Consider the following 27422-nt stretch of genomic DNA (forward strand, 5'->3'; position numbering starts at 1 on the left):
AAGCTTAATTTTTGTTCATCTGACCACAAAATGTTCTTTCAGAAGGCCTTCTTTGTTCATGTGATCAGCAGCAAACTTCAGTCAGGCATAAAAGTGCTGTTTCTGGAGAAAGTGCTTCCTTCTTACATGGCAGCCTCTCAGCAAATGGGGATGTAAAACACACTTGAGTGTGGACACGGACACAAGTGCTCCAGCAGCTTCTAATTCATTGCAAAGCTTTGGTGATTCTTGGTTGACTCTTTATCATCCTGACCAACTGTCTCAACACCAGGTGACAGCTTGTGTTTGTGTTCTGACCGTGGCACTGATAAAACTGTCCCATGCACTTTATACTTAATTTTTTGCACAGTTGATTGTGGGTTCCGAAGTGTCTATGAAATGGTTCCAAGTGGCATTCCTGGCTTGGTATAGTCAATGATTTGCTTCTTTAAATCTGTGCTCAGCTCCTTTAGACATTCCCATTTTAATGTGCGTGGCTGAGTCTCATAAGTGTATCAAGTGGGCCCTGTTTAAATTGGCTCAGATGAGTCAGCAGCTGTAGTCAATTGTAATCACAACAAAGCAACAGGTCATGTAACTAAAAAAAAAATAGTTTACACCAAAACTGATAATGCAAGTTGCTCTATGTATATTTTTGATCCTGCAGACTTCGTCATAGTTCCAGAACTTGAATAACAACATAAATGCATTAATAAGTCAAAATGCATGGTTCTTATTTGTGACGATGCACGTGTTTGTTATTCTATCTTACAAAATTGAGTTGTAGAAGTCCTTAGAAATTTAAGACTCCAGTGTATGTAAACGTCATCTTTAGGTCTTGACACCTGTTTAGAAAGACATCCAAATAAATGAATAGAATATTGGCTTTATTATGAAACCTGGGGCATTTTCCACAGACAGCCATTCTACATTTATACAGATTGATTTATCAGATTTTCTTGTAATCGCAAAAAAGGACAGACTGTACACAAAGCAGCTTACCTGTCTGAGCTCACCAAAAATTGTTTTTAGTACAAAGCTGGAGCATATTCTGTCCCATGCAACACTTGATAGATGTGAAGCTACTTCCTTGGATGTCCATTTTTACCTTGTCTGTGTAAATAAGAATGTAAAAGCATCATCCAAAGAGATGCATGTCACTGAATATTCTCCAGAAAAAACTGTCCAAAATTGTATACAATCGTATAATTTAAAATTCCCGACTTCAACAAAATAGTAAAAGCAACTAAAGCACACAGCAGTCATTAGGTGTCAGACCCCACCCACCCACCACTCCAGCCAGTCAGCTTCGATCAACATGTAACTTGTATTTTCTCTGCACTTCACTTTGGAGTTGTACTCCAAATAATTCAGGTAAAATCCCATTTTGCCTCAGCATTTCAATACCTTGCAGCCAATTTGTAAAATCAAAGTGTTTCAAAATTAAACTACGTGAGGCGAAAAAAAAAAAAAATCACTCCTCTGTTGCCATTTTCTGACCTACATGGGGAGTGAGCTGCACCATTTTCCTGGAAAAGATGTCCGCTGAAGCCCCAACCCTGGTGGCATGAATCGCTATGAATCAACAGACAGTGCTAAAAGCTGTACAGTTTCCCTTAAAGACCAGCTGCAATGTGAATCCTTCAGATATTTATTCAACAGGAGTGTAATTTGTAGTTTGAGAGCATTAACACAATGGGCAGATATCACATACCTGCCAACATATTGTCTGACTTGGTTTTGACACTGGAAACACAACCCTCTGTATCTCAGACAATATGATAATGCATTCTGTTTGCCTTTTTTTTTTTTTTTTTCCATTTGAAAAGGTTCCAAGATTTCCACTTAAAACTCAGTTATCATACTCCTGTGGCGACAGCACACATGCCTATCCAGTGATTTTATTCATCTGACTGCAGGTACAGATATTTAAAATTAGGAAACCCACAGTCATGTAATTAACTGCAATCAATCAATATTGGACAAAAGAATCTGTTGGACCAAACAGCAAAGAAAAAAAAAGGAAAACTATTGAAAACTGCCATCTATCCCAGAAGCTTTTGGCCATTTTTTCCAAACATACATAACATTTATAAAGAAGGAACCAAACGGGTAACAGGAGAACAAAACATCTGAGATTCGATCAAATGTAGGCTTTTACTCAAAACTGCCAGTCTCATTTCCAGAGTGTATATAACTGTCTTGGTGTTGGAGAAAACAGTGGAGGACACAGAGGGGTCATTAAATCGGACTACACCACTCGCCGTACTTCGAAAAATCTCTTAAGGTAGTAAATCTGTCCAAGTGTCATCGCCACCAGAACCAGAGCTTCAAAGAACGACCACAGCACCACTCGGCTGTTTGTGTTGTCGTTGACTGGAAGGCAAAGAAGAAGAAGACGCAAAAGAAACAGTTAGTGAACATGTACTTAAAATTAACATGGCAAGCTGACTACTATGTATGTTCTTACTTGCTCTGTGTATCCTCTCGCGGACCTCCATGTACTCCTGCTCATGCTTTACGGCTGTCATAGCTACTGCCAGCTCGTTGATCATCTCCTCCAGTTTGTTTTGGTGGGCTGAAAAAGGCAAAAGTTAATCAGTGACCAATAAATCAAGACACAGTGACTGTGCACCAAAACATGCGTCGGTTTTAGAAATACATGCATGACATTTTTACACTTGTGACGTGTGGAGGAGGCAATGCTGTCACAATACCCAAGACATTCATACATGTTCTCACTGTGCAATAGGACTGCAACTAATGATTGTTCAGTAATCAGTTATTTTCTCGATTAATCGAGTAGTTGTTTAATCTATAAAATGTCAGAAAATAGTGAAAAATGTTGATCAGTGTTTTCCAGAGAACAGGAGGCTCAACATTTTATCAATTTCAAATCTATACTTGAAATAATGCCATTAGTAAATCACAAAGTCTGCAATTTAAGGTATAAATTATGCAGCACATCTGACGTAGGATTTATTTATTTTTTATTATTACTTTATTCAGGCGTATGGGTTCTGTAAAGCGTCTTGAGACAATCTGACTTGTAGTTGGCGCTATATAAATAAAATTGAATTGAAGTTAACATTACTGCAGAATGAGTAATACTTAGATCCTGCTCCTGAGCCATGAATGACACCTGATTCAATGTCAGAGATTGTTTACATAAAGGTTCTATTATTTTTATTGGAATTATTTGTTATTATTATGAGCTTATTTAACTTAACACTGCTCTATCTCCTATGCCATTTAATAAATCCATGTTTGAAGCAAATGACATCTTTTAAGTTCTCATCCTTGCATCATAACACAGAGCAGGTAATACTTTGATGGCATGTCATGTGGCAATACTCTAACCCATTTTAAATCTACTAGACCTGAAGCATTCAAAAAAATATACTGCAAATGACAATATTTGTTTGATATTTTCCCCCAGTAGTTCTGCACTATGACCTAAAGACATTCAAAGAATTTAATTTTCTTTTCTTATAAAGTTCTTTACACTGATAAATCCATTATCAAAATAGATGGTGATTAATTTAATAGTTGACAACTAATCGAGTAATCGCTGCAGCTCCACTGTGCAAATAGTCAAACCATTCACAAACATCACACCTTCTTGTTTATGTTTATGCTCAGTATTAGTTTATACTATGGAAACAACACTGGTTAGAGAAAACTCTGTAGTGCATCACAAACTGAAAAGTCTATTTCACAAAATCAGCTTTGCAATAGCCTTCCCTGTGCCCTACCATCCCAGCTGTCACCACCTACAAAGAGGAAAAATGTGTCCAGATAAAGTCAAAAAAGAAGAAATTGATAGAAGCAAAAACAGAATGAATTAGCAATCACAGAATACAGGAGAAAACTTGGAGTGCACTAAGCATAATCCATGAGGGAAAAGGCTGAAGCATGCTTTGTTGTGTACCTTCCGTCTCCATGTCTTGGCCTTTAGGTGCCTCTCCAATATCGATTGTGAACATGACAATCTTGGGTGTCATGGTTGACATCTTGTTGCTGAAGCAGAACTTGTAGGTTCCGTCCATGTGTGCTGCCACTGAGTATTTGCCACTGGACTCTCTATCCCCTTTGTAAATCTGCTTGCCATCAGGTCCTGTTATCTGGAAGAGGAAAAGTAAACGAGTATTAGCCTTTGAGACAGGCACTCTGTTCTGGCAATCTCAAGGCATTTGAATTCATCAGCTTCATGTCTGAATGAGCACCCTGTTAATTTTTTCATAAAAGTTGTAACAGACATCTTACTAGACCAGACTAGTGACTCTATGTTACTTTCAATACAAGTCTGAACTGAATGTTGTTCAATAAACAGACATGGTACTTCAGTTGTGTGAAGTGATTTAGAGCTTTTTCCAAAAGTGGTCCAAAAACATCATAGAGGACAGAAGACACAGCCTGTGTGGATAAGTAACATTCATTAGTTTGTTAAAGAGACACCTTTCTGGTACTCAGACACAGGTCACAACACAATTAATGTTCCTCACATCTTCATTTAGACATGCCCACCAGAGAGTACCGTGGTATGATATCTGTTACACGAAATTGGACAGAACATTAAGTGATGTAGAATATATAACAATGTACTAACAAATGACTAAATCTGAACTAATAGCAGTTTATCAAACTGTCTAAACACCTAAGTGCTGAAATCTTTAATTATTTCCGTAACACTTTAATTTCTGCCTATGTGTGATGATATTTTAACTGCTACTTCACCAGCAGTAAAATGAAAACAACATCAACACCTGTGATGGAGCTCAAGACTCAATCCGAGGATGTTAAAAAAAAAAAAAAAAAAAATATCAGTCAAATGCAGCTTATAACTGTGACTTTGTGTGGTACAGCTCACCCATCTGAGGTGAAGAAAAGTACACAGTGTGATTTGCTGTTAAGATCTCGATTGATCTTCATGGAGTTCATGTTGGGATAATTTAAAATTACAAATAATGAATGAATTTACTGCTGTTGTTCCTCATATGCATCTCTCTCTCTTTAGAGACAATTGAATGGATCCTGCTGCTGTGTAATACTGCACGTGTGGAAATGTCGAGCAGAGTAAATGACAAAGATGGCTTGTGACTTTGACAGCAAACTGTGCCATTTGCTATTTCTGATGTTTGTTGAATAGTATTTGTACTGGACTAAAAATCAAAAGTCTGCCCCAAACAACTTCAATCAACTCAAAAGTACACTTGTGCCAATTTGTTAATGCATGCACTTCAGACTTGTTGCTCCAAGTGAAATGTTAGCAGGTCAGACTTATTAGGATTGCCCTTGCAACTGTTAAAGTGAGCAGGATGTTCATACAGACAAGAAGCCGCATGTTCAGCAGCCCTCAAATTAATGGAATGGTGCCTGACAGACAATTTATGCAGTCACTTTCAAAGACTGATGACGCCAGCAAACGAGATGGGCTATTTACCATCATGAACATGAAGGTGCTGATGGCTTTGGGAAACATATGGCAGCAAATAAGACAGAAACAAATAATTACGCAATTCTATTTTAGATATTTTAACGGTGCATCATGTCCACATAAAAAAAGCAAGTCAACATAAGCTCAGACTTAAATGCATTAAATGTCCTACTAACGAACGATATGCAAAAACAAGTAGATTGCTTAGACAGATATTGAAAGACAAGTTGCGATTTTAATTAGAATGGTGATGTTACTGACTTCTTTTCCACGAAACAATATAATAATTATGTGATTTTTGCTGCAGTCTGTGCCAAACAAGTATGCTCCTTTACATCTGGAGAATATGATGATTTATGGGCAGGTGCATCTGCATAACACCACAGTGCTTTATTTAGAATTGGTATATGGTGACACATTTTGCCTTCATCAAAAAATGCAGTTCCTGCTTTCGACAATATGTTTCGAGTAATTGTTAAGCACTGCTACACTTAGCAGCTTAAACACAACAATGCTAACGCTGCACATCCTGTATCATTATGAATAATTCAGCCATTATTGTCAAACCCATTCACCAGAAAACAAAACACAACATTTCTGTAATACCTTTGGTCCAGAAATTAATATACCTTGCACCCAGCAGCGAGGTAAACGCCATAAACCGGTACCGTAACTAACTACTTTTATCGGGCGCTACGCAGACAGACGGCTAACAGCTAACATGGTTAGCACAGGCCTTGTGTAGCCACATTGCTGCTAATGTGGTTTAAAAAAAAAAAACAAAAACAAAAAAAACAACAACACAGATTTCTCAAGTGATGCATCTAATATGTGGTCTCTGTGAAACCTCTCACCTCGACATCGATGTCCAGGAAGCCTCCTTCGGCCACCTCGAACATGAGGCCCATCTTAGTGCCGGAGTTGACCCGCTCGTAGAAGCACTCCTCGGCATGGGCGTCTATGCTAACGAAGTAGCCGGACGCGGTGGCAGACAGGACGGCAAGCAGGACAACCAGCTCCGACACGGTGAACATGGTTCAAATGGTGCGTGGCGACAGTTACACCGAGTCCAATGGTACAAAGCTTCAGTAGAACCTGCAGGATGTCAGTTAGAAGTACAGAATCGCTGCAGGAAGAAGCCGCAACAGGCTCGGCTGCTGTGTACTGCTCTGCGACTGCCACGTACGGTCTTATTAAACGGCGAGCTGCGAGGGACAAACATCATACAGCGTGTAAGGGCTGTAAAGCGACTCCTCACCTGTTCCTATGAGTAGAGGAAGCACTGTAGTCATTCATAGTTTATTTACATACCGTAGTCAACCCAGTGTATAACACTAGCCTCACAGACGTAAATTCAGTTTTATTTATACATCACCAATTCACAACATAATTCATTTCAGGGCTCTTCACATAGTTAGGTCAAGAGAGTACAAACATAAAAACTACATTTAAAAATCCCTCTGAGCAGCGCTGTTAGACAGTGAGAAAACTGAAAAAACTCCCTCCTTAACAGGAAGAAACTTCCACTAGAGTCAGATTCAGGAAAGTTGGGCATCTGTTTCCACTGGTTGGGGTGAGGGTGAAGGGGAAGGGGAAGTAGACTATGGGTCAACTGATATGTTTTTTCAAGGCCGATCCCATTCTGATTATTAGAAATCAAAGAGACCAATCACTGATATGTGGAACTGACGTATATTTGCAGGAAAAATTAAAATCTTGGTATCAACTCCAAAACAATTATTTCTTAGATTGTTTGTTACTCCGCTAAGGAATGCAGCGGAGTTATGTGACAATCAGCTTACGTTTGTCGATCTGTTTTTCTGTTAGCAACATTACTCAAAAACTGAGGGTTAGGGGGTTAGAATTAGAACAGATTTGAATGAACTTTTCATGGAATTTCAGAAATGACACAAGGACCAAGTGATTAGATTTTGGCAGTGATGTGGCTTAGAGTCTGGATCTATGTATTTGTTAAAGATCTCTGTATCATTGCGAGATAGCGGCACAGTGTCACTATAACAATGACAACAAGTGAATACTACGTCAGCTGCCTGCTGATGATCACATGATTGTGATCCTACTACAAATCTACCGCTGCGTACTTATCAGGACTTATCCGTTGGAAATCATACGACTGAACAGTGTGGCGAAGTACTGCGCTCTCTGAGTGCTTTTCTTGTTTTTCTGTTTCACACATGTTCAATTAAAAGAGAACTTGTCAACATTTATTCTGCAGCAGTAACAACAGGTTATTACTTGACATGTAACCAATCAGATACACAGTTCGGAGCAATGATGTCTGTCTGTGGCTATGCACAATTTGAAGTCATACTCAGAGTTCTTGGTGCAATCAAAGGAAAAATATGAGTAAATTGCGTAATTGAAAGGATATTCAAACTCTTATTATAAAAAAAAAATTATCTGAAAAGGTTTGGATAAAACTTAAGAAAAAATGAAATTTGTTGTAGAAATGGATGCATAATTGAAGTAGCACTATTTTCCATAGTGGAATGAATGGAGATGATTATGAAACTGTCAAGATTTCAAACCTTTATTAAACTTCCATGCTTGGTTATACTTGGAAAACCTGAGTAGTTTACAAAAAGAGGACACAGATTTTAGCTGCATGAGAAATTTTTTTTGACAATCACTACGTTTCAGGCGCCATCTGAGATGGTCTATGAAATAATTAAATGCCGTACTAGGGGCCCTCTGGTTGCATGTCCCTCAGGGAACTGAGCCCATCACAGTGGAAGATGACTGCAATTAGAGATCTGATCTGCAGATTTTGGCAGAGATGTGTGTCTACAAAACCTTCAAGTGTCTGTGCAGCTGCTGTTGATGCTGTAATGTCTGTGGTCATCAACAGTTCTCAGGATCATCTGTCAACACATTTATCTGGTACATCTGGGGAGCACAGTTTCTCTGAGGTTTTACAGGTTCACTGGCAGACATGCGTTTTCAGACTGCCTGACGCTGCTGGCTACTAAAGAGGTGTTTTGTGCTTTCAATACACAGTTTAAAAAAAACAAAGCATAAAAAAATTGTTAAAAAATAAGGAAGCATGGGTGCCAAACACTATGCCAGAAAACAACGGAATACTGTAACATTCAAAAAATTGTAAAATGGTGAAACAGCAAATATCTGTAAAATAATGATATTTTTTGTAAATTTAAATGTAGTAAAACTGTGTGATTTTGTAGTCACACACTGTCAAAAAAATAATTTCTGTCTGTTAAAATACATTTAGATTTTTGATGTGGATAGTATAGTAAAGCTGTAAGCTTTGACCAGTAATACTTTTTTAAATGTGATTTTACCAGTTATTGTCTTTAATTTAACAAAACACAGTTAACAACTGTTAAAAACTCCTGCTTCGCCATCACACAAGCTGCTTTTTTATCAGCTCCATATCATATACAAACACTGTTGATGATATGGTGTTTTGTGCTGCCAGAACACTGAAGAGATGCTTCGCTGGGAGAACGAGCTGACAACACTTATGTTGGAAAGAGTTTGCCAGGACAAATTTGGAGACAGTCCAGAACCAAACTCAAGCAGCTCCACAGAAGGAGCTGGAGGTAGCTGAGTCTAGTCATACATCAGTTTCACTGATGAATCTCACAGAAGTAATTTCTCTGGACAAAGCACCAGCTGTCTCACATTCAGATCCAGAACCCCAGAACCACATGAGAGCTGACTTTAGATAGATAGATAGATAGATAGATAGATAGATAGATAGATAGATAGATAGACAGACAGACAGACAGACAGACAGACAGACAGACAGACAGACAGACAGACAGACAGACAGACAGTAAAAAAATTGCAACCACAACCGTCAGTATTTTACTGTAATTTGACCGGAAAAATTGTTACAAAAGTCTATAAAATGACAGTATTCTACTGTAAATTAACAGTCCCACAGTTATTTTAAGTGTTTTTCCAATAATGCCACATTATGTTTGTTTTTAACAGAAAATTTATTGTATTATTTCTTTAGTATTTTTCATGCTTTATCAAATTACATCCAAATTTATGTAAAATGACAATTAAATATGTAACTCTTTAGAGATGACATTTTCAAAAAGATAACCTCAGCTGCACTGTACAACAAAGAAAAGGACATTGGATAAAAGCTGAAATATAAATAACATGCTGATGCGGAACCATACTGGGGGCAGTAACGCTTCAGTTCCCACCCGGACTGTAAACATCAGCGCACAGGGAAATAGGAGCAGCGTGCAGTTGGTTAGCTACCAGCCGGCTAACACCTTTAGCTGTATGCTGTGTTTCATGCTTTCTCTGCAGGATGGCCAACACGGCAGACGGAACATGGGACAGTTTACCGGTTAAACTCAACGAGAAGATTCTCGAAACGCTCGATGAGCTCAAGTTCACGCACATGACACCTGTACAGGTGAGCGACAACTTTAAAACAGCGTGTGTCTGCCCTGTGCTGTAAACACGCCTTCTGATCTTATGTTGTTCTCTCTATAGTCCGCCTGTATTCCGCTGTTCATGAGCAATAAAGATGTGGCTGCTGAGGCGGTAAGTGTTTAACCAATTAACCAGAAGTGCTAGTTAACTGGTTTAGCTGAGTAAGGACATGATGTAGGACATGTTTCAGACCTACAGTGTGTCCAGTTGACTGAGTGCTCAAAAAAGCCTGGAATCTGCCTGAAAACCTCACAGTTATTTTTTTTAAATCAGAACTTTAGATTTAGACCTACGTTTTTTCTGTAGTAAAGCTCTGTAAGTAGTACAGCTCTCTGAGGTCTGCTGTTCTCTTATTGTGAAGATGCACAGAGTGGTTATCTGACTCATTTCACTGCAGGTGACTGGGAGTGGAAAGACACTGGCCTTCGTCATTCCTATTATAGAACTGCTCCTGAAGCGAGAAGAGAAACTAAAGAAGATGCAGGTGAGGATGGCGGCTCTTTCCTGGATGCTGGGAGTGTTGCTGTCTAACACGCAGAGTTAACGTCTCATAAATACAAAGCCTTGAAAACGCGTTTAATGGTGTTCTTTGCAGGTTGGTGCCTTGGTAGTGACTCCCACCAGAGAACTGGCCCTCCAGATCAGTGAAGTGATGGAGCAGTTTATTCAGAAATTTCCCCAGTTTACGTAAGTAGAAGGTCACTGCAGGGAATATTCTTGTTTTGGAGCTGAAATGATCAACTGCTTACTTATTGCTGGCCATTGACTATAATGGCAAAACCAACAGTACCTCTCAGCTTTAGGTCTAAAAACCATCCATCCATCATCAGCTTAATCCTCATTAGGGTCGCTGAGGCTGGAGTCTATCCCAGCTGACTTAGGGTGAAGGCAGGGGACACCAGTCTATTACAGGGCTACATATAGAGACAAACAATCACTCTCACCTTCACCCCTATAGACAATTTAGAATCACCACTTAACCTCAGCATGTTTTTGTACTGTGGGAGGAAGCTGGAGGGAGAACATGCAAATTCGATCAGCCGGGAAGGCTGGGACATGAACCAGGGATCTTTTTGTTGCAAGGTGAACGTGCTAACCATCGAGCCACTGTGCAGCCATCTAAAAACCACAGTTGCGTAAATGTTAGAAATGGCATCATTTCTCAGAAACCTGTTCTCCATCTGTTTTTGTGTTTTTCTACTTTTTGTGTTTCAGGCAGATTTTACTCATTGGTGGCAGCAACCCAATAGAAGATGTGGAGAAGTTCAAGGATCAGGGGTATGTCAGCCAAACCTATCAATGAAAATGTTGTTTGTGTAGCAGCTTTGAAACAACTTAATTCGAAGTGCTTCATAGATGGCGGAAAAGCTGATAATGACGTAGAACAAATATAGAGCAAAAACAAACGCTAGACAGTAAAATAATAAATTCTAGATGTAACAATAGTTTGTAATGGTGTCATTCTGGAACAGTTTTTGAGCATTTTCATCAAAATGAAATTGGTTTGGGATATAAAAGCAGGTTCTTGTTGGATACCCAAAAATACCAGGACCTTCAGTCGAAGGGCGTATCTTATTTGAAAGGAAAAAAAGTGGAGAACATCTGCAGATAATGAACTTGATCACACTTGTTTATGTCTGCACAATATCTGGACTTTGCTAATGTAACTCAGTTGGATAGAAGTAAATATGCACATAAAAAACATGATTCACCATCTCTTGCTGTTTAAGTAAAGTCTGCTATCCCACGGTCAAATAGTTAATAAGAGTAAAAAGAGCAGAATTATTGTCCTTCTTGCCGACTTACATTTGTGCGTCTTTGTTTTTCAGGGCAAACATTGTGATTGCGACACCAGGCCGTCTGGAGGACATGTTCAGGAGGAAGTCTGACGGTCTGGACCTGGCCAGCTCAGTAAAGAGTCTGGATGTGCTGGTGCTGGACGAGGCTGACAGACTGCTCGATATGGGCTTTGAGGCCAGGTATAGCGTCAACATGTATATTTACTTATTAAATACTTTATTATGTAAACTATATTAAGTTTTTGTGGGGGTTTTTTTTTTTGGTTCTTCAGGCTCTGTTTTTCAGCACATTCAGGTTAAAATAAAATAATGGATACTACATTCAAAATGTCAGCTTTAAGTTTAGTATATGTACACCACTAACTGTGATAGGTTCAACCTAAAACATCATGCTCAAACATAAGGATGCAAAAGTAACTGGACACTTGGTAACTAAATGTTTAACCTTCTGAACCTTTTTATTCACTGTGGGCTCATTTTTCACAGCACAACCATGGCTAGAAGTACAGAATAACTCACCTATAATGCCGTGAAAAAAAGAATTGAATTTCATTATGTTAATAAACATGTACAACCTTTTCCAGGTACCCACAGGAGTTACCAGCACTGGGAAAGAATAGTTCTATGTACTATAGATATATTACTTTTGTGTCTTGATTTTTTTTTTTTTTTTTTTTTTAACAAAATCTGGTAAGAGCTGTTTATTTTTACTTCGCCAAGGAGGTGGAACCTAGGCGGAGTTATGTGACGATCGACGTATGTTTGTCTGTCTGTGCGCAACATTACTCAAAAGCGTACTAACAGATTTGGATGAAATTTTCAGGGAAGGTCAAAAACAACACACGGACCAAGTGATTAGATTTTGGCAGTGATGCGGCTTATAGTCTGGATCCACGGATTTGCTAAAGATTTCTGTATCATTGCGAGATAGTGGCATGGCATCACTGTAACTATGACAACAAGTGAACACTATGTCAGCTACTTGCTGATGTTCACATGATTGCGATCCTACCACAAATCGACCGCTTCGGACTTATCGGGACTGAGCAGTCTAGGCAGAATACTGTGCTCTCTGAGTGCTTTTCTTGTTTGCAAATTTGTAAAAAAAAAAAAAAAAAAAAAAAAAAAAAAGAGAGAGTTTGAGGTAATTTCCTGATTTGATTCATTTTGCCAGTGAACTTAAAGTTGAAAATATGATGATTCTTTCAGTGTATACATTTTCTGGCAGAAAAATGCTGGAATTTTGGTGATATTTTTGAAGATAACGTCTTTCAAAGCCAACTGCAGGTTTTGTGGTTTGGAACATTACTGTGATATCCGTTATTTATTTTCAAACTTAATGTGCTGAGTTTGAAGTGCAAAACATGCAGCTGTCCAAATACTGAGTCTGAAGTGTATTAATGTCATGTTACCACTAACAGAGTGTTTGTGTGTCCAGTCTGAACACCATCCTGAGCTACCTGCCCAAGCAGAGGCGTACAGGCCTGTTTTCAGCCACGCAGACTCAGGAGCTGGAGAAGCTGGTGAGGGCCGGCCTCAGGAACCCTGTACGCATCACGGTCAAAGAGAAAGGCCTGGCTGCTGCTGCCGCCACCCAGAAAACCCCCTCCAGACTCTCCAACTACTACACTGTGAGTGTGGGAGTGATGTAGTGTTGGTCAGCCGCATACTAAAGTGTAGAGGTGACACAAACATTCTCATGTTGTCATTTCAGATTTGCAGATCAGAGGACAAGTTCAATAACCTGGTAGCTTTTCTGAGGCAACACAAGCACGAGAAACACCTGGTCTTCTTTAGGTATTTGGTAGAAACTTTATTAAGTCACATTCCACATTTTAATCTGTCTTCCTGTGTTGCTAAAGCATACAACTTCTATCTGTAGTAAAAAGTGATAATAGAGTCTTAACACACTGACTGACCCTAATTTATAAGGCTCTTCTGGGCTTGACACATGACTTTAAGTGACGAAAGTTTGATTCAGTCTGCAGTTACTGACTGGTGTGATTTGTTTCTATCTCACTATCAGCACCTGTGCATGTGTGGAGTACTACGGTCGAGCTCTGGAGGTGTTGGTCAAGAAGGTCACCGTCCACTGCATCCACGGCAAGATGAAAAACAAGCGCAACAGCATCTTTGCTGACTTTCGCACCCTGAAAAGGTAAAAATGATTTTGTGTGTCATTCTGTGTGGCAGTTAATCTAGCTGTATTGTTTATATATCATGTCTTGTCACGTTGCAGTGGGATCTTGGTGTGTACAGACGTCATGGCCAGAGGCATTGATATCCCTGATGTTAACTGGGTGCTGCAGTACGATCCTCCCAGCAGCGCCAGGTGAGGAAACAACCACTGGGTGTAAAAGGTCGAATTAGAATACCAACATGTCTCACAGTTAACCTTCGGATTTCCAAGCAGTTTCTAAGAATTTGTAGCTCCTGTCACGCTTTTCGTCACTGTGGGCGAATTTGTTTCACTGCAGATAAAGTTGTGCACCTCTGTGGAGACAGCACAACCATGACTAGAATAGAGAGAACTCAAATTTATTTTGTGCAGTATGACACAGAAGACTATAAATTATAAAAAGAAGGAAAAAGTTGCATGTCTTTGTTTCGCAAAAAAATCTGTAAACCTGGTATTAGCATGTACAACATCTTCCAAGAGCCCACAGGTACGACCAGTACTGGAAAAATGGTATATATCATGGATGTTTTTACTCCGCCAAGGAACGCGGCGGAGTTATGTGGCGACCGGCGTTGGTTTGTCTGTTTGTTCGCAACATTACTCAAAAATGGACAAATGGGTTTGGATGAAATTGTCAGTCAAGGTCAGAAATGACACAAGGACCAAGTGATTAGATTTTGGCAGTGATGTGGCTTATAGTCTGGTTCCACAGATTTATTTAAGATTTCTGTATCATTATGAGATAGCGGCACGCGTCACTGTAACTGTGACAAGTGAACACTACGTCAGCTGCCTGCTGATGATCGCATGATTGCGATCCTGCTTTAAATCCACTGCTGCGGATCACAAATTTTTTCAAAGATTTAATCTGTCTGAAATGATATGACTGAGCAGCCTTGGCGGAGTACTGCACTCTGAGCTTTTCTTGTCTTATTTGTTTCCATGCTTGTCTCCATTCTGCAGTTTAGCTGAAGTCACTGAATTTTTGTCATGGGACTGTTGGTCACAGGGCTTCATTGTTACACCAAGGAGTGCAGAATTTTATTTATTTTTTTTTAAAAATGGGTTAGAGCATTTGTGGCAGCAAAAACACAACCAAAGTGGAGTCTTCATTTGTTAAAACACATCTTTGCGATGTTTCATTGGTTTTTTTTTTTCTTCTTGCCCATGTTTACTTCTTTTGTGTGTCTCAGTGCCTTCGTACATCGATGTGGACGGACAGCACGTATCGGTAATTATGGCAACGCCCTCGTCTTTCTGTTGCCAATGGAGGAATCCTACGTCAACTTCCTGTCCATCAACCAGAAGGTGAGTCCAAGGAAAACGGTGAAATCAATCACTTTTGCTGTTGCTCTTCTTTTTACTTCAACTCACCCAGTAAGCCAACAGAGGGAAATTTCACACAGTGGAAAGACAGAATGTTATTGTAAAAATTAATCTGATCGCTGAAACAAACAAAAGCTAAGCATTCAAGTGAAGTAAACCTCTTAGTAAAAATTAGAGCTTGGGTGGATTATAATTTCCACTCAGTGAGTGAAAGCACAGATGAATAATTGTCAGATATGATACCTACTAAATAGTTAATCCATCATATTACGTATGAGAATAAAGTACAAGAATATATTGATCCAGATTTTACAATCAGAAAGTAGTTGTCCAAAGTCTAATATTGTGATTGTTTTCAGTCTATAATATAGGATATTATGTGTGTATCATAAACCTGTGTCAATGCATGACTTAAAAAGTTTTCTGAACAAATATAATGTCCTGTTTTATTCATGAGGTTTTACGACTGTTATTGTAAATGCCCCCTTAGCTCTTTATTTCCATCCTAATATAGCTTGATAGGAGTGCTTCAAAGACACAGGATTGTTGTTGGTTTTTTTCCCTTAAAAACTCACATAATTGTTGCAACTAATTCTTTCTCCTTTTCCCCTTATGATAAAAATCAAATGCAATGGATTTTTCTTGGAAATATTTTTGTAATTTCCAGTAGATTGTTTTAATTCTGAGGAAAATTTAAAGGAAACTAGTGATGGTTGATGTTGCTGAAAAATAAATGTGCTACCAACATCTTTTTCAGTGTCCGCTGCAGAAGATGAACCCTATAAGTGACGTTGTGGACGTGCTGCCCAAAGTGAAAGCCATGGCTGTGGCTGACCGTGCCATGTTTGACAGAGGCATGAGGGCCTTTGTCTCTTACGTCCAGGCCTACGCCAAACACGAGTGCAGCCTCATCTTCAGAGTCAAAGGTTAGAAAGAAGGGAGCTTAACCCTTTGAACTTAAAGCTTATTGTGGGTGCTTGTCACATTTTGATTTACTGTTGGCTCATTTTTCAGTGTCATATTTCAATGTGTGAAAAAATCCTGAATGTGGGTCAACAGGCAATAAAAATAAAAGTATCTTTTTAAATATCTATCTATAATGCTATAAACATTCCAGGCAACTCAGAGATGGTTGAGCAGGAGTTGGTGTAAAAAAAATTGATAGCTCAGCTGGCTGGGCGGGCGACCCATAAACAGAGGCTATAGTCCCTGGTCATGGGTTCAAATCCAGCCCATAGCCATTTACTGCATGTCTTTGCCCCACACTTCTCCCCGTTTCCTGTATCTCTTTTCACTGTCCTCTATAATAAAGCCTAAAAAGGCCCAAAAATAACTTTGACGTAAATTTGATAATTTCAGATGTAATGACCCAGTTGTCTTTTATGAAATATAACAGTTATAATGCCATAAATCATGAAAAACAATGAATTTCTTACATTTTTTTATTTTACAGAAATAGAAAAAAAACAGGAACAACATGTCTCCTGTGTGTCTGTAAACACAGACTGCAGTTCAGCTGAAAAGTCTGAACAACTGTCACATCACTGTTGGTTGCAGCCGAATCATTAATGGCTTGTGGTTACGCTGAGAAATGCGCAATTTAGTTTTTCTCAGAATCTGGTTCGAGCATACATTTTGTTTTTCGCAATTTCTTAAACATTTGTTTTAGTTTCCAGACAGAGCTGCAGATTAAAGATAAGTAGTTGGAGGACTATAGGAAAGTCAAATCTGACGATTCTTTTGTTTTTATACGTTCTGGCACTGATAAATAGTGGAATTTCAGCAATTCTTTTAAGAACAGCATGTCTCCCAAACTAGCCGTGCAGCTTTTGGTGCTCAGAGGGTTAAAGACACATCTAACAATTTGTACCACATTTCTTTGTTTAGATCTGGACTTTGCCTCCTTGGCCCGTGGCTTTGCGCTCCTTCGCCTGCCAAAGATGCCAGAACTGAGGGGGAAAACATTTCCTGATTTCACTGAGATGACGGTGGATACAGACACCATTCGCTACAAGGACAAGAATCGGGAGAAGCAGAGGCAGAAGATGCTGGCTGAGCAGAAAGACAAGATGATCCTTCCCAAAAAGAACTTTCAAAAGAATAAAGCCTGGTCCAAACAGAAGACCAAGAAGGAACGCAGGAAAAAGAAGGATGCCAAGAGGAAGCATGACGAGGTATTTTCATTAACTGCTGCTGATAAACGCATCACACAACTAGATTTTAGTATTCACGGCTCCTTTTAACCTCTGTGTTTCTGCAGGGCTCTGATGTGGAAGATGAAGACATGAAGGAGCTTTTAAATGACACTCGCCTTCTCAAGAAACTAAAGAAAGGTCAAATCAGCGAAGAGGACTTTGAGACACAGCTAACCAGTGGACCAAAATCAAAACACAAAACAGGTGAACAATAACAAAGCAGCTGTATTCAAGTGGAAACCAATTAAATCACTTGGCATTTGATTACCTTTTGAAAAGGGCTTTTATTGGAGGATGGTTATAAATAAAGTTTGATGAGTTCATCGCTGACGGCAGACGGAGTGAGGACTCCCAGGTCGGTGAAGAGGAGGGTGATGAGGGAGGGAGGGGTGTAATCGATCACTGGATGCTCCTCTGAAAAGTTCTCTACAGTCTTCAGGGTGTCTGCTTTGTACTGTGAAGGCAAAGACAATACATTTAAGATCGATCCTCTGACTAAAGTTGGGGGAAAAAAATAAGTGTCAAGCGTAGACTAGATATTAAAGATAGATGTAGCCTCCAGGTCTGAAAAGTAAAGCCTTAAACCTGCATTCTCTCTGACAGCCAGCAGGGGGCGACTGAAATGGCTGCAAAAAGAAGTCCAATTGTACAGGAGTCTATCATAAAAAATTACCTTAATTCTCACTTCATCTGTTACCACAGTTAACATTTTCCCCAATATGTCTACAGTCTCAATCACTAGTTTCAAGTCTCCTTCAGTACAGCATAGTGTTCATTTAGTAAATTGTGGTTCCATTTAAAGAAAAACTGATCGTAAAGAAAGGTATGCTAAGTTTGCATAAGCCACTGATTAATTTATTTTTCAGATTCAGTCTGAAAGAATCGTGTAATGTGACATTTTACACCATGGAGAATGTTATTTGCTTATCATCAGATAAGGAATTTACAAAGCAGCTGGGGACTGCAGTTGGAGCATGCAGTTCAAACTAAATGCAGCATAAACATCAACTAAATAAGTATTTACTAAATACCAAGTGGAACTGTAATGTATAGCAGAACTTTTGTATGTCTTTCTGGAAGGTATGACATCAGTTTATTTTATTTTTGACTTACCTTCGAGAGAATTTCAAATTTTTATAAAAAAAATCTTCTATATAAGTGTATTGACTAATACTTTGTCCATTTTGTATGTATTTGCAAAAGATTTTCTTTGAAGCAAGATTTATTTTTGTCAATACTGTTTGAGATGCAATCACAGAGTTCTGGGACTAATTGTGGTTTCAAAACTAGTGGGTGATGTCACCGTCGCTACATCCACCTTTTATATAAAGCTACAACAATTAAGCAATTTTACGCTAATAAATGAATCAACTTTTGGAGAACTGATTAATTGACTTGAGTTATTCAGAAAACAAGCCTCTCGTATGTGAATGTTTTCAGTTTTGTTCCTCCTATCACAGTAAACTGATTATCTTTGGGTCAACACTTTTTACAAGTTTCTGACATGTTACAGACCAAACAACTGATCGATTAAGAAAGAAAATAGTCAACAATGGAAATAATGGTTGCCTGCAGCCCTGCTTTTATATCCAGTCTGTGGTACAAAGTCATACCTTAAATTTATCTGGCACGTCCTGTTGGTTGAGTGGATACAGACGTACGAATTTGAAGCTCTCCGCCACAACGTAGAAGGGCTTGTTGTGAGCTTTGGAACACAACGCCAGCTGATAAGTGCCGATCTGCAAGAACAGAAACAAAACATGGAGGTCTCTTTTTGTATCACAAACAACATATTTATCTCATACCCGTTACTTGTATCACAAAGCAAGTTTCGTGGGTTATGTAAGGGCCTGGATCAACAAGTGAATTAAGTTTAGGATGTTCAATTAAAACAAGCTTTTGTTCCTTTCCCCAGTTGTTATTTGGCCTGGTGAGAAAACTTGTCATCAAACCCTGACAGTTATACCACAAAGCAAAACTAATGTGTTGGTGAGGTATGTAGAACTCAAATCTTTTTTTTTTTTTCCAGTGTCATGAAGGTTGCTCTCTTATAACCTGCTAGATCGCCATGGTAACTGATGCTGCACAGCTGCTCCAGAGGAGGTTCTGTTCAGAGTTTGGGATTTAAATTGGCTGTAAGAAGTGTCTCCCTTTAACCACTACTTTTCCTTACGACTCTCTCTGAGCTGTGCACATTCTCAGCTAACAGAATATGTTTTCTGAGGTTTTCTTGAAAAAAAATCTTGGCTTCCACTGAAAACAAGGACCATAATTGTGTACTATTAAGCCTTACATCGCTGTCCACAAACATATGGTCTTATAGAAGAGTGCTAAGTCTATCGAAATGTAAAATCAACGGGTCCCAAATTTTATGGAATTTTCCAATTGATCCTCTGGTGAAATACTTTATTTTCTCCAATTTCAGAAATAACCTAACAAACCGTAGCCTTCGGCGGATCAGGAGATTTCCACCGTACAACTATTCTTCTACGGGCCAGAAGGGATGCAAAAGCAAAAACAGTTTCTTTATTAGTGGCCATTTGAGTATTATCACCTCCAGAGATGGCCATTTCTGCAGAGGGTTTCACTTCGGAGTCAAATGCATCGTTCAAAGTTTTACAAACAGATAACCAAAAGTCTCTCAATTTAGGACAGGTCCAGAACATATGTGCCATATCTGCTGGGGTATAATTACAGTGCTCACATCTGTCTTCTACGTCAGGGTAGATTTTAGATAATTTAGATTTAGTGTTATAGATTCCATAAAAGTCTTTGAACAGTATCAGACTGGGATGGACACATGAGGATGTTCCATAAATTTTAGTCTGAGCATGGCTCCAGAATACATCAGATACTTCCATCCCAAGTTCCTCTTCTCATATCGCTCTAAGTTAATCTAAAGCCCCATCTGCACGGGATTAGTATTACCTCGGGACCAATGGTGATTTGTCTGTGATCTTAATCCCGTGCGAATATGCCATGTCTAGTTTGTAAAGTAAAAATTCCACCGCAAATTACCTAACACATTTCGCCAAACACCGACGTCCTGTGATAATACTAGCCCCGTGCAAATCTGCATCTCAGTGATTGGGGGGTGTTTTAGTTGCTGTTTGCGCACCTTTTTCTACCTCTTTCCCTGTTGAATCATGGAGACTGCGGTGGAAATTACTGACAGCATTTTAGGTGCAAATGCAGGAGTAGGTCGATACACAATAGGCCTATGGACCACTCGCAGAACTGGCAAAATCAGGTCAACAAGAAGAGGGACATTTCGGAGGATATTGAGATGGACGACATGCGTAGTAGTATGTGGTAAGAAACATTTTTCTATGCCTATCTTTCAACAGGCTTATTGCCCTGATGGCCCGTTAGCCCGACAAAGCTGCCCACTGTTGACATGACGACTATACACCAGCAACACCACCGGATGTTGCGACGTGCACAGATTTGACATCATATCCGGGCTGCAATGTCAGTAAATTCGAGAAAAATACAGACTTGGCTTATCCCGTGCAAATGCACTGCAAGAAACACAGACGTGGGGGAGTAATTCACAAATAACCAGATATCCTCAGGTAATACTAATCCTGTGCAAATAGTACATAATGAACTATTTTGAAGAGAAGTTATCATATTTGAGGTAACTGAAATCTGTCCCTTATTTTGCATAGGAGTCCTCAAAATCTTCGCCAGTCCTGAGTCTGCTGCTACTTTTTTTTAAGTGACGTATCCAATTTATTAATGGTGAGCTCACTTTATGAAAGATACACAAACACACCAAACCATTTTTTCCTCTATATGAATGATAGTGTAGTGATGCTAAACCATTATGTTCTATAGAATGAACTTGCTAAGTGTGACAGGCCCCTGACTATTTACTTACCTTGTTGATGATCCCTCCACTCTCCACAACTCCCTCCGCACCAACAATAACTAGATCCACTTTCTCCAGGACATACCTGCAACAGATTATTTAAAAAAAATATGGGATTAATGCAGGTTCCTAATGACACTTAGCCCTCTGAACTCCAAGCAGTTTTTGGACATGTTTCCTCACACTGAGCTCCTCTATGGAAACACCACAATCATATCTACAAGTACAGAGAACTCAGAAATGTCCTCTGTGCACTGTAACTTCCCTTTCAAACTGACCGATTGAGTTTTAGGGTTCAAAGTGTTAAAACAAAATGATGATAACAACTATATTTACCCCACAGCTGCATCCAGGACGACTGTGACTGGAACATTGAGTTTCCTCAGAGCTTCTGCCATCTGCCGCCTGAATAAAGAAGAAACGGGCTGAATAAGTGTTTGTCCCCAAGAATAAAAGTGGAGTGCAGTTTACAGACACTCACCCAGCTGCATCAGGCTGCGATTCAGTCACATACACAGAGAACCGCTTCTTCTCGCCGGCAGCTTTTTCCAGAACTCTGAGGACGACTCTGGAATACGAGTGCGTCAGGATTTTCTGCCAGAGAGGGAAAATGAGTCACCGTGCCGACTGCATGTAAAGAGCAAAAAATAAGATGTTTCATATACTTACAGCGCCATCTTTGATGAACGTGTGACAGAGCTTCGCAACCTTTGCTCTGGACATGGAAATCTTCTCTAGAAACAGTTCTCCTCTCTCCTCCATCACCTTCTTACAGCGAGACAGATCCTGATGAAGTGAAGAACAAAGACTTAAGCAGAGACAGACTTTGGTTCTCTTGCAATTAACAACCAAAAAACGGAAATAGAAACACTGAAAAGGAAGATTTAAAAAAAGCAACATTAGTTTCATGGAAATATTACAGCAACAGAACGGATGATGCTGACTATAAACAAATAGTCTGCCTGCAGTGTCGAGCGATTCTTGCGCATTACACGAGGCAACACAACTAATCTGTGTGACCATTTAAGTCAGCACTACAAAGCTCTGTTTGGAGATTGCAAAGACAGATACAAATGCCATCCAAAGCAAAAAACTATTTTGAATGATTTTGCCAGTGTTAAAATCGACAAGAAAGTTTCCGAATGGCTTTTTTCAGCTTTTCAGAAATTATTTCTTCCTTACGCAGATGCACTTTCCTACAAAACCACCCCATTCAGTCTGGAATAATTTCCAAAGTAATTGGTAAAATTGTGGTGAAAATTAACATTTTTTTTGCAGTTTTCTGAGGATTTTTCTTTTGAAGCACAAAATGCTGTTTAAAACAATGCTCCACATGGCCATGCATCTAATTCTAATTGATAATACAAATTAATTTAAGTGATTTGATAAAAAATTGATCTAACATATTTAAATCATCACCAGTCTTAAATGTTAATAGAGCTCTACCAGCATCTCTTTCATTTTGGTCTATTACTTATGTATCGGTATCCAAGATGCAATGATTTGATTTTTTTTTTTTTTCAACCTATTACAGAAAAAGATGATTGAGGTAATTTAGAAATGCTGTCATCACATATATAGTTTGTCCAGTAGAGCAGCTCTGACTCCAGGGTTTGCAGCACTGTCTACAGCACATGTAGCAGAGTATGTATCACAGCTGATTGGACTGGGATGCAGAATCAATGGCTATGTTCAAAGAAAGTTGCTAACTGAATATTTTACTCCCGAAAATTGTTGTCAGTCACAAAAATCCACAATAGGTCAATACTACGGCCACAGGTGATTGTGTGCGGTCTTGTTTCTGTGGTGGATTTTTTGTGGCCTTTGCATGGGGAGATGGCCTGTGTAGGTCCAGCTGTGGCTGGTTTGAGAGCCTCTCCAGAACCCCAGCTGCCAGTCAACTCAGCTAATGAGTCTGGAGCTGAAGACCTGCACTCCAGCATTTGTTCTCCCCGCCTCCCGACCTGCCTGATTGGGCCACCACCCAGTTCCCTCCACCTTCAGTCAACCGGTTGCAGCCGTCATTACACCTGGAGAGGATAAATCCTACAACCAAACTTTCAGTGAGGATGGCTAGGATTTAGTGTGACCAGTTCACCCTTGTGTCTCTGTGTTTTGTGTGTTCCGTAGCCACTGAGAGCTGGCTACCTGGAAGTCAAGCTTCTGTTGGCAGCAGCTAATTCGGTCAGAGTTTCTAAAGTCTTGGTAAACACTGCAACCTCTGTTAGCAGCTGACTAACCAGGTGAGAAGCTACTTGTGTCTTTTGTGTGTGTTTTGTAGCCACTGAGGGGTGGTGATTTGTGTTTTGTTGGAAATGTGTTTTGAGGCACCAGTTTTATTTAGTTAACCCCTTGATGCTTGAATTTATCTACAATTATATAAAAATGTTATTTGTTTTCCAACTGATGCTAAAATAAGTGGAGATTGTTAATTTATCTATTACGCATAGAACAGATATATAATAACAATAACTGATATATAATAATGTAGGTCCCACTCTGACTGGTCCTATGAGAAACCAGTGCTTACAAAGTGTTCCTAGGTACATACTGAATATGCACAAACTGGCATTGGAGGAATGCATATGCTATTTCAACTGCAGTATGAATGAAAGTGTGTGAATTTGTGACCATCAGTATTAAGGAGTTAATTCTGTGCACTAGTCACAAGTTTATATTAGTTTCTAATGTTTGCGGTGGGTGCTGCAATTGTGTTTAAGTTTGGCTAAGGACTTGAGGTTTTTTTGTTTAGCTGGTGTAAGAACTCCGTTAGCATTTGTTTGGTTTTATTTGGTTCTTTGATTTAGCAACACCCACCAGTCTTGTTTTCTTTGATCACTTTTGTGTTAAATTTGTCACTGAGCAATAAATTGCTTTACCTAAACCAACGACAACTGGCCGTTTTTGTTACACCCAGCTAACCCTAGCTGTTGGGTCGTATCAGCCAGCCTCTAAATACAACCAGATTTTGTCATGGTAGCAAGGCTGCTCAAGGTGCAGCAGATACTGGTGTAACCTGCTAAATAAAAATACCACCATGCTACACTAACTTGCTGCCTAATATATCACACCCACTGACAAAAGCCACTGTAACCAGATAAGTAATTCATCTGTCAGTAGTTTAATGTTGTAGCTGATTGGTGTATGATTTTTTTTTCTTTTTAATGTCTCAAAAAAGTTATTTGGAAAACAGCATCAGCTGCTCTGCAAAAGTATTTTTTTGATCTGCACAACAGACCTGGTGGAGACTGACCATCTCACTCAGAACTTAATAAAGAATAGTGAACATGAAGCTGTCTTTTCTCACCTGGTGCTCCAGTGATGTGAGGCTGATGAAGCGCAAAAAGAGCTCCCCTCCTGAGGAGACGGCCACAGAGGAGTCCACTCCTGTCAGGCAGGTAGTGGCAGATGTCAGACTCTCTCTCAGGCCCAGGATGGTCTCTCCTAAAGGCACAGAGACAGTTTGTTAGAATATGTGCAGATGATGCTGAATTTCCCCCAGTATTCAAACATAACATATCCCCCTTGTGTTGTTTCAGTAGTTGTTCAGAACACAGTTTCAAGCTACTGAGAATGCCACAGATGCTTCCTCACACCTTGGCCCACTTCAGACCAGGTCGGAAGCATAAACAGCTATATTTACACTTGTCAAATCTGGACTTGATTATCCCAGAGATGCTAAACACAGTTTCTCTATTTGTGGAAAAAAGCAAAAAGGGGCAATTTCGCCGTTTTTTCCCCACATCTAGACCACATTACACCAGTTCTAGATCAAAACTCACTATGCATAGTGAGTTTTGATCTAGAACTGGTGTAATGTGGTCTCATCTATACTACATTATACTGACTTCTCATCTATACTAGATCAACAGGGAGTGTATAGAGACTGTTTACAAGACTATTTTGGTTGGTGAAAACTGTGTAAAAAGAGCAATTTCACTGATGTGTTTCACATCCACACAGCATTACATCATGTCTACATCAAAAATCACTTAACTTAGACTTCGCAGGCCTAGACTAGCTTAACTAGGGGGATATAAAGACTGCTTCAGGGACCATTTACTTTGTAAAAGCAGTCTAAAAATGGCAATTTCAGGTTTTTTTTCACATCTTGACTACATTACTCTAGGTCTACATCAAAAACCACTATAACTAAACTTGTCAAATCAACACTAGGTATGGAGGGAAGATATGAAGACTGTTAAGCATCTTTGTCTTTGTGAAAACAGTGACAAATAGGCATTTTTCACATCTAGATGACAATACACCATGTGTAGATCAAAAACTACTAACCCTGGACATGTCAAGTCTAGACTAGATTGAAAGGGAGAGTATAAAGGCTGTCCAAAACACTCCTTTACTAGTGAAAAGACAGCTAATTTCACAGTTTTTTCAGTGTACACCACAGTACACAAGGTCTGGATCTTTGCAATTCTAGACTGGGTTAACAGGAACATGGAGACTGACTATTTTATTTGAGAAAACGGTTTCAAAAAAACTTTCACTGCTTTTTCGCCATCGACACAATGTTACCCCTTGTCTAGAGTAAATTCCACTTTATCTAGACTTGGCATATCTATACTGGTTGTACAGGAAGGCAAATGTTTAAAACCCACCTTTGTCTCTCTTGAGGAACTCCAGCAGAGTGCGGATAGCAGCCACAGCAGAGGCCATGTCCGGGTCTTTCCTCATCTGATCCCTGAAATACTCCACCAGCTCTGACGGAGACACAATGACAGACTGACGTTAATATTGCCGAACACAAAACATGGCAGGAAAGGAGATATATGAGCCAGTGTACCTTCTTCATTCATTCTGAAAGCAGCCTCCGTCTGTAATGTGAAAATACAACACAGGTGAATTCTACAGGATTTAGTGAGTCCACAGTTTCAGACACATGCCAGAGCCACCGGGTCCGTCTCAGTCCCAACACTCACAAGACTTGAAATAAAAGTTTAAAATTAACAACAGTAGTCACAGTTGTCAGAAAACAGCAGGAAAGGACGTTAAATTCAATCTGAAAAGTTTTGTTACTATTTGCTGAGTTGCACAGCGCTAGCTCATCCTGCAAAGACCTGCGTGTTGACGTGTCGCACAATGATGACGCAGCACGTTCCTTCTCCCCAGCAGCGTGCCGTCTTCTGGTGCTGTCGGAAATATCGATGTGAAGAACTAATATTCATGGCTGAGATGGATTTGTTGAAAATATGTAGTGTAAAAACCGTGAATAGCTCGGGGGTTCGTAATTATTTGTATTTAATCGCCTACAAAGAGATTTAAATCTGCCCCAAAGAGGCACAAAGCAAACTCAATGCAAAAGGATGACGCAATCATGGAAACTAACTCAGAAACAGAACTACTGTAAAAAGATGTAAACATGTTTAAATAGCTTCAACGATTTCTTATAAACAAAATAACTACAAAGACATAAATTGCCTCAAAATTTGCAGAATGGCCACAACATGCTGGCAGTGACAAAGAAAACCACCAGAAAAAGCAACATGAATAGACTGTCATGTAAAATGACTGTAAAACAAAGCCCCACATGGTTTCTAAAACACTAGCATTTAGTTTCTAAGTAAATGCAAGTGTTCCTTAATGTAAGTGATTCTTGCTGTTCGCACATGGAGTTGGAGTCTGTTGCATTAACTGACAGTTAATGACAATACAGTAAAACTCAGCTGTAGTAGCATAAAATATGTCTTCTTCTGAGAAGTTAAATTTGCTGATAAATAATGCATATTGATAAACAGTTAAAAAGTTCTTCTCCCTGCTTGTAGTTACATTATAATGTGCTGGACACCAATTATTAAATTAAGCATGCTGCTAGCACATTACAAAGAATAAAACATTTTCTATATACTTCAACTGAAGATCTTTCCTGTTCTTGCATGATTATTGTTATATGTTTTTGTTGTAATTACATTTTGAATATAGTCTAATTGTCCTTTTTCAGTTCATCACTGAGACCAAGAACTTTCTGTAGTTTTGAATTAAACCTCCAGAGGGCAATATGATCCTTTTGAATTTTTTTTTATCAACTTCACTTAAGGTTCAGTCAGGTGCTCCTGAAGATGGACCACAACTTATTATCTACTATAATATATCAATAGATTGTGTGTACAGTTTGAAAAACTGAGGTCAAGGAGTCACCAGAAATATTTGGATGTGTGGTGGTTTTGTGTCTTTGTGG

The 27422-nt window shown here is 39.3% G+C and overlaps 3 protein-coding genes across 7 annotated transcripts; 1 reads left to right on the plus strand and 2 right to left on the minus strand.

Moving 5' to 3' along the window:
- Positions 1-845: 845 nt before the first annotated feature.
- On the minus strand, positions 846-6608 carry tmed2 (transmembrane p24 trafficking protein 2). Of its 2 annotated transcripts, XM_023276809.3 has the most exons (5): positions 6271-6608; positions 3911-4103; positions 3735-3752; positions 2450-2557; positions 846-2355 (listed from the first exon to the last, which is right to left on the minus strand). In XM_023276809.3, exons 1-5 carry the CDS (start codon positions 6448-6450, stop codon positions 2231-2233), a joined length of 624 nt encoding a protein of 207 aa, XP_023132577.1. In that variant the 5' UTR covers positions 6451-6608; the 3' UTR covers positions 846-2230. The 2 variants fall into 2 exon arrangements, with proteins under 2 accessions (XP_023132577.1, XP_023132578.1); XM_023276810.3 differs by lacking the exon at positions 3735-3752 and having other exon boundaries at positions 6271-6606.
- A 3024-nt stretch (positions 6609-9632) lies between these two features.
- ddx55 (DEAD (Asp-Glu-Ala-Asp) box polypeptide 55) lies at positions 9633-21905 on the plus strand. Of its 3 annotated transcripts, XR_008604609.1 has the most exons (17): positions 9633-9836; positions 9917-9967; positions 10254-10340; positions 10452-10543; positions 11072-11134; positions 11686-11835; positions 13094-13286; positions 13370-13452; positions 13682-13813; positions 13895-13987; positions 15028-15142; positions 15918-16086; positions 17048-17334; positions 17421-17559; positions 19271-19349; positions 19781-20930; positions 21027-21905. XR_008604609.1 is itself a non-coding variant. In XM_035951237.2 (16 exons), exons 1-16 carry the CDS (start codon positions 9729-9731, stop codon positions 19983-19985), a joined length of 2046 nt encoding a protein of 681 aa, XP_035807130.2. In that variant the 5' UTR covers positions 9633-9728; the 3' UTR covers positions 19986-21905. The 3 variants fall into 3 exon arrangements, 2 of the variants coding, with proteins under 2 accessions (XP_035807130.2, XP_054875455.1); XM_035951237.2 differs by having other exon boundaries at positions 19781-21905; XM_055019480.1 differs by having other exon boundaries at positions 20703-21905.
- eif2b1 (eukaryotic translation initiation factor 2B, subunit 1 alpha) lies at positions 17561-26427 on the minus strand. Of its 2 annotated transcripts, none has more exons than XM_023276802.3 (10): positions 26305-26427; positions 26031-26061; positions 25846-25947; positions 24537-24673; positions 21899-22015; positions 21711-21823; positions 21566-21634; positions 21239-21314; positions 18969-19094; positions 17561-17809 (listed from the first exon to the last, which is right to left on the minus strand). In XM_023276802.3, exons 1-10 carry the CDS (start codon positions 26410-26412, stop codon positions 17654-17656), a joined length of 1035 nt encoding a protein of 344 aa, XP_023132570.2. In that variant the 5' UTR covers positions 26413-26427; the 3' UTR covers positions 17561-17653. The 2 variants fall into 2 exon arrangements, with proteins under 2 accessions (XP_023132570.2, XP_023132569.1); XM_023276801.2 differs by having other exon boundaries at positions 26264-26352.
- Between the last annotated feature and the right edge of the window lie 995 nt (positions 26428-27422).

Source organism: Amphiprion ocellaris, chromosome 17 (genome assembly GCF_022539595.1).
Source record: "Amphiprion ocellaris isolate individual 3 ecotype Okinawa chromosome 17, ASM2253959v1, whole genome shotgun sequence".
Classification (NCBI taxonomy): domain Eukaryota; kingdom Metazoa; phylum Chordata; class Actinopteri; family Pomacentridae; genus Amphiprion; species Amphiprion ocellaris.